Source organism: Corvus cornix, chromosome 7, assembly GCF_000738735.6.
Source record: "Corvus cornix cornix isolate S_Up_H32 chromosome 7, ASM73873v5, whole genome shotgun sequence".
NCBI classification, from domain to species: Eukaryota; Metazoa; Chordata; class Aves; order Passeriformes; family Corvidae; genus Corvus; species Corvus cornix.
In genome coordinates this window covers 28,766,445-28,783,470 of record NC_046337.1, presented here as the reverse complement: position 1 = coordinate 28,783,470, position 17,026 = coordinate 28,766,445, and the positions used below count along the sequence as shown (strand labels likewise).

Sequence of the window (17,026 nt, the reverse complement as noted above, 5' to 3'; positions counted from 1 at the left end):
ACAGCTCTTTTAGGCCTCTTAAGAAGAAGCCTTCTTATCAGAAAACATCACTTTATCTCTACCCCTTCCATTCATTCATCTGTCTTGTAACATGCTGGAAATATTTATACTGGAACGCAAGAAAGCAACTTCAGTGCACCATTTAAGGATTAAAAATGCTTCTGAAGAGAAGAGTCAGTATCTACAAGCCATTGCTACCTTATAATGCTGGGTAAATTCAGACACTGTCAAATTCCTTACATATTTTAGAGTACATTTCTTTTCCTTCAGTTTTACAGCTTTCACTAAACTAGACAATGGAATATTTTTCCCCTTTGCATGCTGAAACTGGAATTGCTTGCCTTGGCAACAAAATCCTGTAATTTTTATCCATGCCAAAAGTGTCTTTCTTCCTGTATTATTGACCAAGTTTGCTGTAGTCATGGCAAAAGCTTGATTAGAAAGCTGCATCACTGGCAGAAAGTGAAGAGATCCCTTCTGAGAGTCTGCAAAGAAGAGTCACAAGAAAGGAGTGGTGAAGATACAGTGGTGAAGAAGTGGGTTCTTTTATCAGCTTCCCAGTTCAGAAACAGTTGAAAATTGCCCAGGTGTCAGCCTCTCTCATCACACTGATACGAGGAACAAGCCTAGCACTTACTGTTCCCTATTACTCCCCTCACCACTGGAGCAGCTCGCAGAAGTCCGGGGCCTTTATAGGGAAGTTTCTGCTGGTGGTGTGCAAGTTTCAAAAAATATGCACCAAGTCCCACTTCCCTGAACAGAGTAGAAAAATCAACAGCAGAGACTCCACTTCTCAGAAGCCCCAAGATTCTAAGAATCTACAGAAATTCTGTCATGCCAGAGACTTCTGGGAACAAGACATTTTATGACTTTTTAACATCACAATCCTCCCTCTCTCATATAATCAAAAAGGCTGGATGCCATTAAATACAGGGAAGTTCAACTGCTGCTGAAATTTGGGGAACCAAGATGCACCTCACCATACTTAGAGCTTTTAAAACGTAAATCAACTATAACAAATGGTATTGTAGTTCCAAAATCTGAAAGAATACCAGCCTTCCCACCTCTCTGAATCTTTGTAAGAAAAAAGTAAAGATATGGGCCCTTCTTTAGGACATTAGGACATTTGTTTCCATGCTCTTCTGTGGCTTTCTTTTTTTAATTACCTTAACACCATCTAGATACCTATAAATCTATCCAACAACTTGCTTTGTATACTTCACAATGTTGGCATTACACTAATTCCCTGGCTCCTCACTTCCCCCCTTTGAAAATAGGCATAACATTTGCCTGCCTCCAGTCTTGTATCTTCCCCATCCTTCACATACTCAAAAATAATCTAAAATTTCACATGGCTATGGCTATTTTACATTTCAATTTTTTAGCCTTTTCTGATTGCATCCATTACTTGTATACCTTCCATATCATATAACTGATCTTTAATATCATTTCTCATCTTCAACTTACACCTAACATATTCATAAAATCATTTGCATTTTGTTGTGAGAGAAAAAATATGGGCTGTTTATAAGGCCAAAATGAATGGAGAAAAATCTCTTCATGAAATCATCAGAAATTATGAACCTCAAATGACATATGATACCTAAAACTATTGAAAACCAATGACTCTTGCTTGTACCGCCCTCAGCTCAGGATTTTTGGTGGTGTCAGGAGAAAACAATCCTAGTTCTTCTGAAGCTAAGAATGAAGAGGATGATGAAACTTCAGCAGAGACCCAAGGGACTTCTACCAGCACACCCAAGGGAATGACTGCTGCAAAGGGAGCTTTAACTGCTACCTTTCATCTGACTTCACAGCACTGAAGACACTCTGGCAGTTGGCAAAAAAAAAAAAACACAGAGACTGGGCTAGAAACATAAATGGGGGTAAAATCAAGGAGTAAAGTCCAATACTTGGACTCTGTGACGCAAGCTGGGCACAGGGGAAAGCACAAACCACCTTCCACCACACTCTGAAAACACGAGAGGTATGAGGAAGGAAAAATTCTGCTAATATACAGGCAAGCGAGAAAGGGCTTTGCAAAACAAGGAATAACATGCATGGATCTAAAGAAAACCAAGCTTGAAGGCGACTCAGAAATCCAAAAAACCATATGTTAAGGATCTATACATGTACTATGCAGTGCTTATCTTAAAACATATGTGTGTGGGACCATGGGCCGTAGCACTCAAATGGAAGAGTTGCCATTAATATCAGCTTAGTACAGCATTGCCCATTCATTGGATTGACTCCCCTGCGGCTCGTGAAAAGCCAGGCCCAAGCCTGAATTTGAGAAAGTGTTACATACCTAAGTGAAGCAGCCCCTCTGCAGAATGTGCTGTCTGCATGGCAGCTGGAGCACAGGATGAGCCGCCAGAGTCAGCAGGAGCCACGCCAGCCGCTTAAAGAGGGAGCTGGATGGGAGGGTGGAAAAGTAGGAACGCCAGGCCGTAACCACCAGCTACACTTTGGGGTTAATAAGGAGAGGTGTCACTTGACTTCTGTTTCCCAGAGTGGGTAGTAAAAAAGCAGGGGGAAAAAAAAGAACAGTTGTTTTTCTATCATTTAAGAATTATTGCCTTCCTTTGTATCAAATACAGAAGCTGTGTGGCTGTGGCAGAAAAATCCCATTTACAGAAGAGAGATTAGCTGAACCATCACTTTCCTCTGCTTTAAGATCTAAAGTGAAAATCTCTTCCTCTCTCCTTCCCTTCCCCACCCTCAGGCCTCTATAATTAGTTGCATCATTATAAACAGTTAAGAGCATTCCATGACACTTCCAGACTATACAGTTTGTGCTCATCTATTTCTGGCCCTATTTGGTTGCCATATCTTGTGGTAGTGTACTAAGCTACTCTTGTATTAGCTGTTCGCTAAACGGGCTCTAATTAAGACTAACAGCCCAGGTAGCAGAGAGAGGAAAGAAGATGAAGGATTACACTTACTTAAAAAAAAAAAAAAAAAGAAAAAAGAAAAGAAAGAAGATTGTTTGTGCTCTACCTCTAAGTCAAATTAACTTCAAGACTAAAAACGGGGCATATGAACTCAGGAGGCTTCACATTCCAGCAGCAAGAAAGCAGTTGTCTTCTCTCCTTTCTCTCATACTGAAGCAACTCAAACTCTCCAAACTGGCTCTTACTGCTCTCAGCAAGCTTAAAGCTTGGCTCAGACCTTTGAATCCTTCTGTGACAGTCTACAGTGACCCCAGATACGAAAGTGGTTCAAGGGACAGCCAAAAAGCCAGATGATTAAAAATGTCCAATGCCAGGTTAGAAATCCATCCTTCACATTATTATGCACACTGGGCCAACAAAAGGATGGCCACTCCAAAAGGCTGAGACAGTTTCTTTCTTCTAAGTATCATATATTCAGGAAAATGACAAGATCTATTTGGAGTGTGGAGGGGCAAGTGGTACAGAGATTGAATGCTTTTCTCTCTGAAGGAGTGCTGAATCTTGTTAATTTTCCCATTTTTGAACTACCTTTCAAATTATTAAAGAAACAGACAAGAAAATAACAGTCCTGTTTAAAGTCTAAATTAGAGCTGATGAGTATTAACTGTTAATTATCACACTGATTCCTAATTTCCTGGCACTCCTATAGGATTAACCTGAGCAAAACCACTAATGCAAGAGCATTTTCTATTACCAGCACTGCAGCACTCATCCAAAGGCTTCCACCTTCTACAGAAAGGTGACAGAAAGCCTAAGTGACACAGTGACCCACGTAAGGTCTGGCAGAGTGTCAGAGACACAGAAGAGAACAACCTGTGGGACCAGGAAGGAAGTGTTGCTCCCTCTTCAGCATCAACTTGGAGGGAAATTTCTATGTAAACAAGGCAGGTATCAGACAAATCAAACATTTTCAGCCTACAGCACTGCAGAGATTCAGACCTTTCTGCACGGCACTTCCTAAGTAAGCAGCACAGTTAATTAATCTGTGTTGATTAATGGTGCTCTCTCACATCAAGAATTTATTGAGTCTGTTATTATATACAAGGTCATAATTGCCGAACAGCCACAGCTAAATACCATTCCTTGCAGTCTACCCCTTAAGCATCATAATGTAAAATTAATTGGTACTTGTTTGTTAATTAATATGAAATATTTTAAACCATGCAACATAAAACTTACCACTGCTCTTTTCTAAACAGACATGAATGAACAGAACTATTTAAATACCTTGGGAAGAACCGGCTCTTTGGAATCAGGGTGGCGTGGGGGGTGTCTTTGTTCTTTGTAGTGGGCTTTTCTGTGCTCAGGCATTTACCAGAAGCACTGTTCTTGAATAATTAGTCAGCAATTATTCTAGTTCCAAGGTGCACCAGCAAACTACACTCTTATGCAAGTATACGAGTGCCCACACCAAAATATCTCTTCAGAATAGTTATCTCGGAGTAACTGTTTCAGTAAATTTCCAAGCACAACTGAAATCAGCTCACAGCAAATGATCCAACTTTGCCTCAGCAACAAAGATCAAAAAGATACTTGAACTCCTTTGTCCCTTCTGGGATCAATAATCTCACAGGGAAAGAAAATACATGAAGAGATTTTGTTACTTCTGTATCTGCTTGGTCCTTCCCCATTCGCTTGGTCCTAGACAGGCAGCTGTACACAAGCCCTAGGAGAAAGCTTGCTCTATGCTAGAGCTTTTTGGAGGCTTCAGGCACTGAATTACACCTGTTTGTCCACTTCCTTTTAATTTTTGCCCCTACCACAGAGCCAACTGAAGAATTCCCCAGACAACTGTCTGAAAGTGTGCAGGTCTTTAAAGGGTTGGAGACCATGTGTCTGCACACAGCCATCCCTTAGGACTCACACAAGGGTCTTCAGCCAGCCCCGCAGGAACAAGTGATGAAGATCATGTGCCTGCTCTGTGGTTTGCCATCATTTGTCTCTCCTTTTCCAGACAGCTGTCTAGTGAATCACAGACCTGCCTTGGAGGGCAAGAAGCATGCATAAAAACCCATTAAAGACATGCAAACTCTACCCAGGAACAGGAACCAGGAGATCCCAAATGCAATCCCTGATTAATGTGAAAGCTGTGCCTATGCCTGTAGGAAGAGGATAAAGGCAAGGCTTCTGTAACTAGCCACCCCAGGTAGCTGCACCTGCCAAGCCACAACATGCAGGTGCTCCTGGGCTGTGTGATCTCCCCACCAACAGTGGGCACATCCTCAGAGAACGCAAGCCTGGTTAATTCACTCTTGGAGCTACACGGGCTGGTTTAGCTATATGGCTGGTTTAGCTAGTCTTACCCTTCTCTGTGCAGAAGGGCAAATCTGTTCGGCTCCATTTGCTACTATTCACAGAAAAGAATTAACACTCCTCTGGGAAGCAGGGGTGATGCACAAATTTACCAGTCTTCTTGAAAATGCTTCTGAAAGGAACAACTTCTTCTAATTGGAAACTAGATTATATGTCTATAAATATTTACCTGTAATAAGCAGAGCTTAGTGAGAAGACATGGGTGGGGCTTCTGAATGGGTTTAAAATGCCTGCTTTGTATTCAAGTGGATTATCTGTGTTAGAATTGAATTTAAATGTATTGATCCCTACTTGAGGAGGTATCTAAATGACTCAAACATGGTATGGGAATCAGCCAGCACTATGTTAAACCACAAACATTTCTGCTGAAGACTGTGTTGTATCCTGATGAGTTTGTACAACGTGCCAGCTATGACACTTGTTTAATGGTGTTTTCAACAGCTGGACTCAATGATCTTAAGGGTATTTTCCTTCCTAAATGATTTTATGATTCTAAGACTGCTGAGTTTGAGCCAGACACGAAATAGACCTTGTGTGAAATGTACCCAAAGGGCACCATCTAATCCACTGACAGTAAGTGTTCAGATTTGAGAGGCTAATCTCCATTTATCTGAACAACCCAGCTTCACGTGTATGTGTGCTCCACAGCAGAGTCAGGCAGTGCTGGATTATTAGGACATTTAGGCTAAACAAGCAGCATTGCTGCATAACAGGCTGATCTCACTTTTACCATTTGTGCTGCCAGGACACAACACTAAGCCTATGACACAGGATTAGTGACCAAAGACAGTCACCCACGGCAATCAGCCAGAATAAGTCTTCACCTACCAGGTGACCTAGAAACCATTTCCTAAGAGAGCACTTGCTCTTAAGCAGCACCAATGCTGATTTTACACTTTATAGAACAAGTATCTAAAAAAGCCAGTATGTTCATTGAATTTAACACTGTACTATGACAACTCATGCCACCATTCATTTCTCACCTTGCAACATCATGAGATTGGCATCAGCCCACATGGTAAACAGTGTTAAAACAATCTGTGGGAAGGAAGGGCATCACTGTGAATCAGCCACTGAAAGAGGTAAAACAGGATTTGGCTCTTGCTCTGTCATCAGCTCCCTTCTCAGCCTGACCTCAAGTCACAGAGTTTCTCTGCACCCCAGTTCTCCAGCTGTGAAAAGGGTAACAAGCACCTTCTCTTGGCAGTGGCATCAGGCAGCAGCACTGCACCTCCAGCTACACAGTGCCTGCCTTCTCCTCTGCCTCCTCCTATCATCCCTCCTGCTCTCTGCCTCAGCTCCCCAGGGCAACTCTTCTCCTTCCACCTCCCTCTCTCCGAACTCTAAAGCCACCTTGGCAGCTTTGTAAAAAAAAAAATCTCAGATTTGTGACCAGCCAAGGTTATTTGAGCCACAGGCTCCACCTGCAGAAAACCCCACCAGAAGGAGGGCCACATCTCCTAAAGAGGAGCATGATTATGCATATAGCTAAAAGATCAAGGCTTGCTTACACTAAAAGAAAAAAAATCCTCATACTAGGCTTGATTCATGCCATGCAGGGTGCAACAAGATCACTAACCTAAACCTGCTTCTCTCAAACAGAAGCAATGGTTGCAGAACCTGGCACACCACATTTACTTGGTTGGTAGAACACTTTGGAAATGTTCCTGGAGTCAATGACTAAATAAATCCCTCTTATAATTTTAAATTGGAGAAAAGTGCTGCATGTTGTATTGGCAAGCACATTAAAACAGCTGGAAGCATAAAGACAATATGGGGTACTTCAGGCCCTTGTTCTTTCATTTCTTACCCTTGGCATGTTAAACAACTAAAGATCACACTGAGCAAGTCAGCATTTTACCAGATAATACTGTGGGATTCTAGCTTCAAGATGCCAGGCTCCTTGCTGGCACCAGCTCCCATGGCAAGAGGGCTGGCTCCAGCAGTGACACCAGCCCAGCCTGGTGGCCTGTGGACCCACCTGCTGCAGCCAGGAAGGCCCAACAGCACAGGCACAACTTTTCTGAGCTGTCTTATTGCACAGAAGACAAAAGAAGTAACCATTATTACAAAAAAAACACCAAAGCAAACACCTAGAGAGGCAAGAATAAAAACACTAGTGAAAAGGACATGATGTCCACTTTTATCTCTTATAAGTATGGGAAAAATTCATACATAGAAGCACAGCAAGGCACGTGCTGCTACCAGTGTATTACTATAAATACAAAGCAGCTTCTCCATATTCCTGCAAAGCTGGTCTAGATTTGATACACCCAAAAGCAAAACTTCATTTGAGGATGAGATTCCAGAAGGCAATGTGTGGCCCTTTCACCTTGGAAAAGCAAGAAGCAAGAAGCTTATCATGTTAAAATGATGCTATGATAAAATGGGCTATGTTCTCCATCTGAATGGTATTATCTACATTATTAATGATGAAGTGCATATAAAAGCTTATTAATATTCACACTCACTTCCTTTCCCAGCAATGATTTGATCATATTTAGAATGTGAAAGCTCATGCACCTAATGGTGCAGTTGACTGGCACTTCAGCTGATATACTGTAGATAGCAATACTTGATTTTTACATTTTTACTCTTAAATTTCTGTAAGTTACTCTTTACTTCTGGCAATACTTCATTTACAGAGACATATAGTTAGAGGTACGCAACCAAGTAGACACTAAACGACTATTTTGCTACAGCTTTTGCATGGACAAAAGACATTTGTTCAAGCAACAAGTCTATAAAATTACAAAGGCTGCAAGATGGGGCAAAAAACCAGGCCATATAATGAGATCCAGAAAATTGCCAGAATAAAAATCATAACACTTAAACAGCAAATTATTCATCACTAGAGATTATCTGCAGACTTTGTGCCTTTAAGGATATCAACACGTGGTCCTTGAAGCAATCCTACACATACATAATTCAATAGCACAAGGGTTTTCCATAAGAAAACAATTCCTTTATGGAAAGGAGCTGAAGCCTTAGCTCAGTAAATAGATGCCATCAGGTACATCAGTTAAAACTATATGCAGCAGTCAGCTACTCTGGTTTTGCCTACTTCCTCACAAAGATGCAGCAGCATGCAGCTGCAAGGGGGAAGCAGGGCTTTGCGAGGGCATTCTCCCCAAGTATTCTTTTAAAAACAAAAGAGCAAGCCTTGACAAATAATTACAACACAAAAATGCACGTCCGTATATAAAAACCAGCTCATAACACAAAGAACAAACATCAAGCAGACAAGCCTGCTAGGCCAGGATGTTCAGCACTGCATGGAAGAAATTCATCCAACAGCCTCCATTTTTGGTGGCACATCTGTAGACAGGAAAGATTTTCCTTCCCCCAAAAGCAAAACATGCAAATGTCTGTCATCAAAAAGCACACCCTCTTTCAGAATGTCACAATAACCTAGCCACAACTAAATGCTGTAATTTGTTGACCAACTCCTTGCAGACTTCAAGAATGACCTCAAACCCTTGGTTAAAACTGCAAAATAATTTCTCCCCTTTAAATGTAATTTTGTAATGCTTTGATTCCCACCCATCACCAGGCTGAAGGGTTCCAACAGCATGCTGCTACATGTTTCTATTGCAGCAAAGAAAAAAAGGCTGAAGCCACAGACAGCAGCTGTGGGAACTTGCCAGCCCAAGTTTTCCAGCTAACAAAAAAAGTGACAAATGACAGATATGTACTTCTGGAAACAAAAAAATCTAATTTAAATATGGGAACAGCCCAAAAAATGCACTAAATGCTTAAAATACAGAGGTAGTCTGTCAGCAAGTTTAGCTCACCTCTATGTTCTGCAACACACACAAATATGTGATGTAGGGCATTCAAGACCAGCAGGAATAAAAAACAGAAGAAATGGTCAATGCTATCAGAATATACTTTGAAACCTTTCCCTAACAGGCTTACACCTACCTCCTGTAGGCATCTGTTGACGCCAGACTAGCATTAGTACCTGTATTAGTACCACTGAAAGGAAAAAGTTCTGGACAGAGATTAAAAAGAAGCCTAAAACTATAATATGTTAGTTGAAGCATTAGTTATTAGCTGCAGACAGCAATAACCCCAACAGTAGCTCCTAAAGAGTAAGCTGCTCGTTTCACAAGCAATAAACTGTTAATGGTGGGGCAGCTTTAGGAAGGGGAGAAGGCACTTGGCCCGGCTCCTCCCTGAACAGACCGAAGAGCCAGTACAGGGAACCCCTTCCCATCACCAACACATCCCAGTCCCTGCCTCTCTTGGCAACAAACAAGCAGCATCAGCTACACACAGACCTCTAGAAACAACGCTTAGAAGTTTTCTTTGCTTCCAGGGATTTGTTCCCCAGCCCAGCATGTGACCGACAGCGCTGCGTGGTGCTGCTGACAGAGTGACACCGACCTGAAATCGTGCCTCAGGGGAGGCACAGCACACACAGCCACCGCGTCCAGTGACCAGCCAGCTCCAGCTTGGGCACTGCTACTCCCAGGTCACAGAAAACATCTGTCCAACTCGAGCAAGGATCCAGATAAAAACATCACCTTCCTGGAATCAAGCCATTACACAAGCACCCAAGCTGGGAGCAATGTTTATTCCTCTACTAAATGTAGCCATGACAACGACATCTTCATTTAAGAGATGAGCAGGGAAAGGTCATGAGGCACTTGTCAGGCACGAATAAAATACCACACCTCAAGAGAGTACAGGCAGGTAAGTTCTGCTGGATGCCATCTGCAATTCAAGACAACTAACACCCTGACATGACAGGCACACCCCCCTCAAAACAGCCGGGCCTCTAGGCACAACCACTCCAAACCTTTCCAGCATTACCAAAGAGCAAACTTCTGGAGGATTTCTCTGCTAAGGAAATGTCTATGACACACTTGAGCACACTACACCACGCCAAAAATCCTCCTGACTCAAGTGCTTCTTTCTTACCTTGAAACAAGTTACAAAATTATCAGGAAGTATAACATTGCAGAAACCATGACCAAAACAAACAAACAAACAAAAAACAAAACAAAACAAAAACAAACAAAAAAAAACCAAACAAAAAACCAAGCAGCAAAGCAGCTTCCTTTTCCAGCCTGTATCTTGCTCTCTTTGGTGACCCAAAGTCACCTCCTCTGAACAGGACCATCCCTGGAGGGATTTAGAAGGAGTGTAGGGACATAGTTCAGTGGTGGTCTTGGCAGTGTTGGGTTTATGGTTGGGCTCTATGATCTTAAAGGTCTTTTCCAATCTAAACAACTCGATAATTCTGTGCCAGAGCTAAGGTGTCATCTACACCAAAGGGCAGCAACAATCACTCCTACAGGTCTGAACAAGACCAGGAATTCTGGCACATCCCATTTTTTCCAAAGTTTTTATTTCATTTTTAAAAGCACAGAGCCATGTCTCACAGTATGCATGATACCTAGGAACATCGCGGCTCTAGAAAGACAGTGGCAGCCCCAGTGGAGTTATTTTGGTCCAACCACATTTTCATTACACACAAAATAATAGAGACACACTCCTGTGGGTAAATTCCTCCTCCTTCCTTCCCCACAATTACCTTAGTTTTGTGGCTGAGATATTTTGTACTAAAATGGATTATCTCTTTCTGGCTGTGAGCCCTTTCAAAACCACTTAGAAGACTGCAAATTAGTATACACACCTTAATATTATCTAGTCATAATATGAGGAGGGGAAGAATCGTGGCATCTCATGCCACACAAAAATAACTCATGGGCTGCCTGTGGCCACAGGGCACAAGTTCATTACTCTTATTTCAAAGAGCAAATTCAGGGGCATTTTCTCAGGTGTTTTACTTGTCAGAGAGAATGTCTTTCTGTGTATCCTTTCTTGTCAACTGAATGATTCTGAAATAAGTCAGACACACCATCACTTGGAAATGTAATTGGTTTTGTTAGGAGACTATTTGTTACTGTTATATTCATTTTGGTTTTAAGTGTGTTCAGACACAAGCCCAGCCTTTGCCCAGCGGATTTTTATGATCTTTGACATCTGTTTAAAATTATTTAAACATCTGTTTAATGCTGTTTCTCTGTGACCATAATAAAAAGGATCCTGATGGTCAGCAAAAGAACTGTCAAACACAGGAAAACATTTGGGAAAGGGAGAGAAATGGTCCTTTCAGTTCTAGTCACACTACATTACTCTCAGCAATCAAGGACAACAGGTAAAATACCAGGAGACAGGATGAGGGTTTGCAGTTAATAGCAGCCTAAGTACATACACTAACCACTTATCTGGGCTTCATTACCCTTATGCATGCATATGCACGCTTGTAAGGGCAGCCTAAAAGTAATTCTGTTGCTTTGTACATACAGGGCCTGGGCTGGTGACACTGAAGTCACAGTAAACTATGATCCTCCAGGTGCACTGGCCCAAAGCTAGCTAGAGCCTGTGTCTGTCTCAGATTTACAGCAAGCTTCTCACCGAATTTGGCAGTGTGGGCATGAAACCACCAAGCACTGCACCTCTTAAAAGCAGCTACACAGGCTGCACTTCTAGGCAACTTCCCATTTTATTTTTATTTATAGAAAACCTTTTCAGTGTCTTTCAAAGACAGAATGATACATTTCCTCTGCAAACATGCACAACTACAAGCAACAATAGGCAGTGGAGAGCTTGCATCAGCCTCAGATGACAGACAACAACACGCAGGATGTCCCCATGCACGCCCCGCTCCGACCATCGCTGCCTCTGACAGGCACAATGGGCACCTTTGTGCCACGGAGGTGAAGGCACAGCTGGCATCCCAAATCAAACAGCCATGCACAGAGCGACTTTGTTGGCTTTAAACAGAAAGAAGAGGACGGAGTTAGCTAAAGAGACAACCTGCAGACCTGTGGGCACAGCTGGCACCTCTGCAAGGAAGGCCCCAGCTGGCAAGATAAGACTGAAAATGAGACGGAGACACTACAGAAATTTAAGGTTCTTCCAAACTAATTTTCCAAAAGCCAAATCACAGAAGTTTACATATAGAATTATTTTAAGATATTTTACCCTCTCACATAGCGCTGACAGGAGCAATGGTCTGTTTGCTGCCCAGAACCATCAGTGGAAACCCTGAAGATGAAAAGCACACTCAACAGGACATCAGCTACCAGGCTTTCTCTGGAAGAGTTTGCAAGTAGCAAACAAATAGCTCCCAAGAAACCAGGTTACTTGGTGCAAGTATGAAGAATAAGCTGGGCAAAGAACTGCAGACAGCAAGCAGGGAGAATGGCAGCAGGAAGAACCCTACATCTGCTGATTACTCAAAGGATAAGAGAGGTGGGTCCAGGCAACAACTGCTGCTCAAAAAGCAGCCACAAAAGTCACAAGCAGATCAATACTTTTACCCTTTGAGAGCGCCACTCACACCTGAAAGCCTCTGGCTGCTCACTTGTTGGAGCACTTGTCTTCTGCTCCTTCTGAACTCTAGCTTAACTGCAACAGCTAGAGGCTTTTATCATAAACAACTGTACCCTCACACAATATAAAATACTAATGCTTATTGAAATGGAAAAGGTACAGCCAATAATTTGGATGGGGAACAGTAAAGCAGTAACTCTTGGAATTGAAAAAAAAAAGTTTTTTCAGTCCTTAAAACAACTTGCAGGCTAGCTGTAATTAATGTTCACTGTAGAGATGGTTAAAAAAGGACCAAATACATGTGTTAAAATTTAGAGCAAGTTTTACAATATTTGAATATGACAACAGAAATATTTAGAATATCAGAATGTTTACAAATGCACAGACACCGCTATGCACAAAGATTATAATCCTATGAATTGGTTTAAGTTTTATGAATTATTTTAACTTGTTTTCAGCTTAACATTTAGTCATTCAAAAGTGGCAGTTACATGCCTGAAAGAAATTAGTCTAGAAACAAATGATGGTAGAACACACTTCCTGTGGTTAAATCACTTACAGGTTTCTCTTGGCTCAATTGATGAGCTAATAATTACCATCACTGGAAGCAAATTCAAGTAAGCTAAACTAATGCTAAACTCTTAAACTAAGCTCTCATGCCTAACGAGTGAATGCAGCCAAAAGAACTGATAATCTCTTTTAATGTTTAAGTGTAGCAGTACTTTAGCACTTTTCAGCTATATCAAGAAAGCAGCAACAATTAACATCTGTCTGTCTTCAAAGCCTAAATGAGAAGTGGTGTGATTAATTTCTCATCTGTCTGAATGCCATCTTTGCTGTTAGATACACTTGGTAAGAAAAGCCAAGCGTGGAAGCAAGGAGGAAAGAGATCACTTAAGAGAAAGGCATGTTTAAGCTCCCAGCAGGGAGGTTCTCTAGTCATATCCTACATGATGCTCTCCTCACTGGTCAAAAAAGTCATGGGTCCAGAAGGAAGCATGTGCTACAGAAATCCCAATGACAGGCAGAGAGCTCTTGGTTTCAGAGTCATCCTTCCCTGAGCATCACAACTAAAACCTGAAGCACCTCACACTCAGTGCACAAAGAGCAGCCTGCACTCATAGCAGCCCAGGTTCTGACTACTGCAGGGGCGGGTGGAATGTCCCCCATATTCCAAATTTCACTGCAGGACATTGTGAGCTGTGGCCGCTGATATTTAAGGAAAAGGAAACCATTTCCTGAATCACTGCAAGTTATCACTGTCACAGTTGCCTCAATCTTCAAGAGCAGGAAGAAATGCAGGAGCCTGCTCCCACAACCCCAGCGAGTCTGAGCACACGCAGGAGTTGTTACAGGAATGCAAATCTTCCCAGGCACATCATTCTTCGGTCCAGATTCACCTCTCTTTTGACTGAGTCTATCTATAACCACATGGGGCTGCTGCTACTGTGTCTCTCTCAGCTAAAGGTGGGCCAGCCTGGGGACAGCACTCCTCCATTCTGATGCAGATGAGAAGTAGAGCTTGCCCTGATGCACACAGAGCTGCTGCCCCGGTGCCTTGGTTACACTGCTCAGGCTGCAGGTGGGAATGGCTCCACCAGCAACAGCTCCAAGCACACAGAAACGGGCACACAAAAACTTCTGCTCTCGCTTTAAGAGGAAGCACCACAGCCAGCTTTGAATGTATCCTCCCCCTCCTCCAGTCTCTCAGAAGCGAAATAAAAAGATCTGTTGAAGAAAATTAAGGAAATAAAAAGAGATCCAGTAGGATGGGCACAGGTAGACCAATATATCCCTCTGTAAACAACAGGAAACATACGTCCACAAAGAAAAATTATCAGCCTGTCTTACTATGTCCCAGGCCACAGCCAGACCAGGAACAATGATAAGCATTCACCAAAATTTTGAGCATTCTCAAAGTAGGCACACTGCAGGGGTGTCACAGCAGCTCTAAGGAGCCTCCTCCCTCTGTTTTAAGGGTTCTTAGAGTAAGACGAAAAGAGAGAACCCTAAGACAACAGCCTATCATTTTTCTACAGCATTACAGACCCCATCAAGATGTGATCTACTTGACTTAAATCTATTTTGACTTCTACTGCTGCTGCTGAAGCAAAATGCTCACTGTAAGATGTCAGCAAAGGTTTAAAAATGCTAAAGGCAGTAAATTCAAGGGCTTCACTAAACATGTAAAAAGCACTAAAATGGTACAATTTTGGTCCTTTGTAACACATGTATTTTTAATATTAATGCTTGCTGTTTGGATTTTTAACACATGGCTCCTACCTGAATCTCCTTATTTACGAGACTTGGTCTGTGCACCATGGGGTGGCGAAGCCTCATGGTGTGAAACATTTTCTTTGCCAGTCATAAGCACCACATCTAAAGATGAGGATATTCAAGGGACATGTCAGGAGACAGCCCATAAACACTGCCTTCTGTTACACATGAAAACACATTATAGACTGGTCCCACAGTATCGCTTTCACTTTAGAAGCAGCTTTATCATTTTCTGCTTTCAAAACTCTTTTCAATGTGCTATGTGGCAGCTTTGCGTGTGCGTAAGATTTTTTTGGAAAAGCATAAATAGACTGCGAGCAAGGCTTGTGATCTCCAAGTACGGGTATTTGGAGAGGGGCTGGCTGCAGGCAGTCCTTCTGAACCCCACAGGAAGGGTCTGAGGCTTGCAGGACACCCACGCTACACATCACAGGCAGACCACGCTGAATTAAAAATAGCAGATTAAAGCACGCAAAGTGTGTAACAGTTGGTAGAGTATATGGATAAATCAGGATGTGGGCGTCATAATATCAATTTACTAAATATTTATAAATGCTTCTAGCTACCAGTGATAAGAAATACTTTAACATTGATTACAGCTGTCTGGCCACTGCTAAATTTAACACGATCCAAGTGTTTAATACTACGGGTTTTTCTAGTAGCCTGTGAAGAACGGCAACAGCGTATCCGAAGAGGCACTCCCTAAGTAAGAAGGCGACAGGAAAAATGATTTCTACGTATGGTACGGCAATAAACGATGGAGAAACCCAAAGGAAGGATAGGCAGAGCCGAGAGGCCTTTCGAAACGAGCCGACATCCACTTCCATCCCACCCCACCGACGGGAGATGTCAGGGTTTCACCAGGGACCGCGGGGCGACAGCCCGGCGGGGATGGGCGAGCGCCCGGTACCGGTACCGGCTGCGGCCGCCGCCGCGACCCCGGCGAGCTGCGCCCTGCCCGGCCCCGAGCCCCCGGCCCTCCGCACACAATGTCCGCCGGGAAGCGAAGAGAAGCGCATCGGCGGCGGCTCGGCGGGCGGGGGGCAGCGGGGAGCCGGCACCACACGGCGCCTCCCGGGAAGGGGCTTCCACAGCCGCCCCCGGCAGGGTGAAGGGCCGTCCCCGGCCGCCGGCACCGCCGCGGGGGCTGCAGCTGAGGCTGAGCCCGCCGCCCGCTGCGCCCGCTCCCGCCCGCCCCGCGGCGCCCACCTGGTCGGCGAGCTTGAGCACAGCCATCCTCCGCCGCGGCTCCCGCGCACATGCGGCTCCCGCGACGGGCGGCGAGCGCGCCCCACGACCGGCGCTGCTGCGGCGGCGGCGGCTCCGCTTCGCGGCGGGGCGGGGGCCGCCTCGCCTGGTCCGGCCCAGGAAGCAGGGGCGGGCGGGCGAGCTGCCGCGCACGGCCGCGCCGCCACCGCCGCCTGCCGCCGCCGCCTTTGTTCGCGCCGGCGGCCGCTGCCGGAGCGCAGCAGAGCGAAGGCCGCCCGGGGCTCTCGGCGCCCCCGCCCCGCCGGGCAGCGCGGGGGGCGGTGCCGCCGGACCGGGCGGGACCCGCACGGACCCGCCCCGCGCCCCGGCCGGGGTCCCCGGGCACCTGCTGCGCGCCGGGGCACCCGCAGCCCGGGCGGCCGCGGCTCCTCAGGGGCACGGCGCTGTCCCTCGGGCCGGGGTACCCGTGTCCCCGCCGCAGGGACGCTGCCCCGAGGGCACCGTGCTGGCTTCACCGCTGAGGGCCGGAGCTCTGAGGGCCCGCGCTGGTTCCCACGGCGCTGAGGGAAAGCAGGGAACGTGCCATCCCAAGCCCGGGTAGGAGAAGCCGAAGCCTTAACCTCTCCCTTTCTTCCATGTGTGCGTGCAAATCCATTTGTCAAATCCCATACAACACACACAACTGTTCGACAGGAGTCTTTTGGGGTGTTTTTTTTACCTCTTTTTGCAGTAGCTATCTTGCAAAAATCTGGTAACTCCTGACAATCCAAGTTTCTTCCTACTCAATACACTATTTCACTTTTCAAAAACTAACATACTAGATAATAAGCACAGTTTAATAAGCAAGCAAACTAGCCTCACATTCCCTGCCTCATGCTGTAGAGGAAAATGAACATCATTCACTGTTCCTGTTCAGCTGACCT

At 44.5% G+C, this 17,026-nt stretch overlaps 1 protein-coding gene across 12 annotated transcripts in view; it reads right to left on the bottom strand.

The window, feature by feature from the left end:
* ANKRD44 (ankyrin repeat domain 44) overlaps nucleotides 1-16,219 on the bottom strand; it is a 132,172-nt gene extending 115,953 nt beyond the window's left edge. For 7 of the 12 annotated variants that reach the window (XR_005602309.1, XM_039554822.1, XM_039554827.1 and 4 more), the window contains exon 1: nucleotides 16,104-16,218. Coding sequence is in view for 11 of the 12 variants with exons in the window: in XM_039554822.1 (XP_039410756.1) it covers nucleotides 16,104-16,130 (27 nt within the window). In the remaining variant the exon portion in view is untranslated. Of the gene's footprint in view, nucleotides 1-16,103 lie in introns of all 12 variants that reach the window. The other 5 variants (XM_039554820.1, XM_039554821.1, XM_039554826.1 and 2 more) reach the window with 1 other exon arrangement.
* Nucleotides 16,220-17,026: the final 807 nt, after the last annotated feature.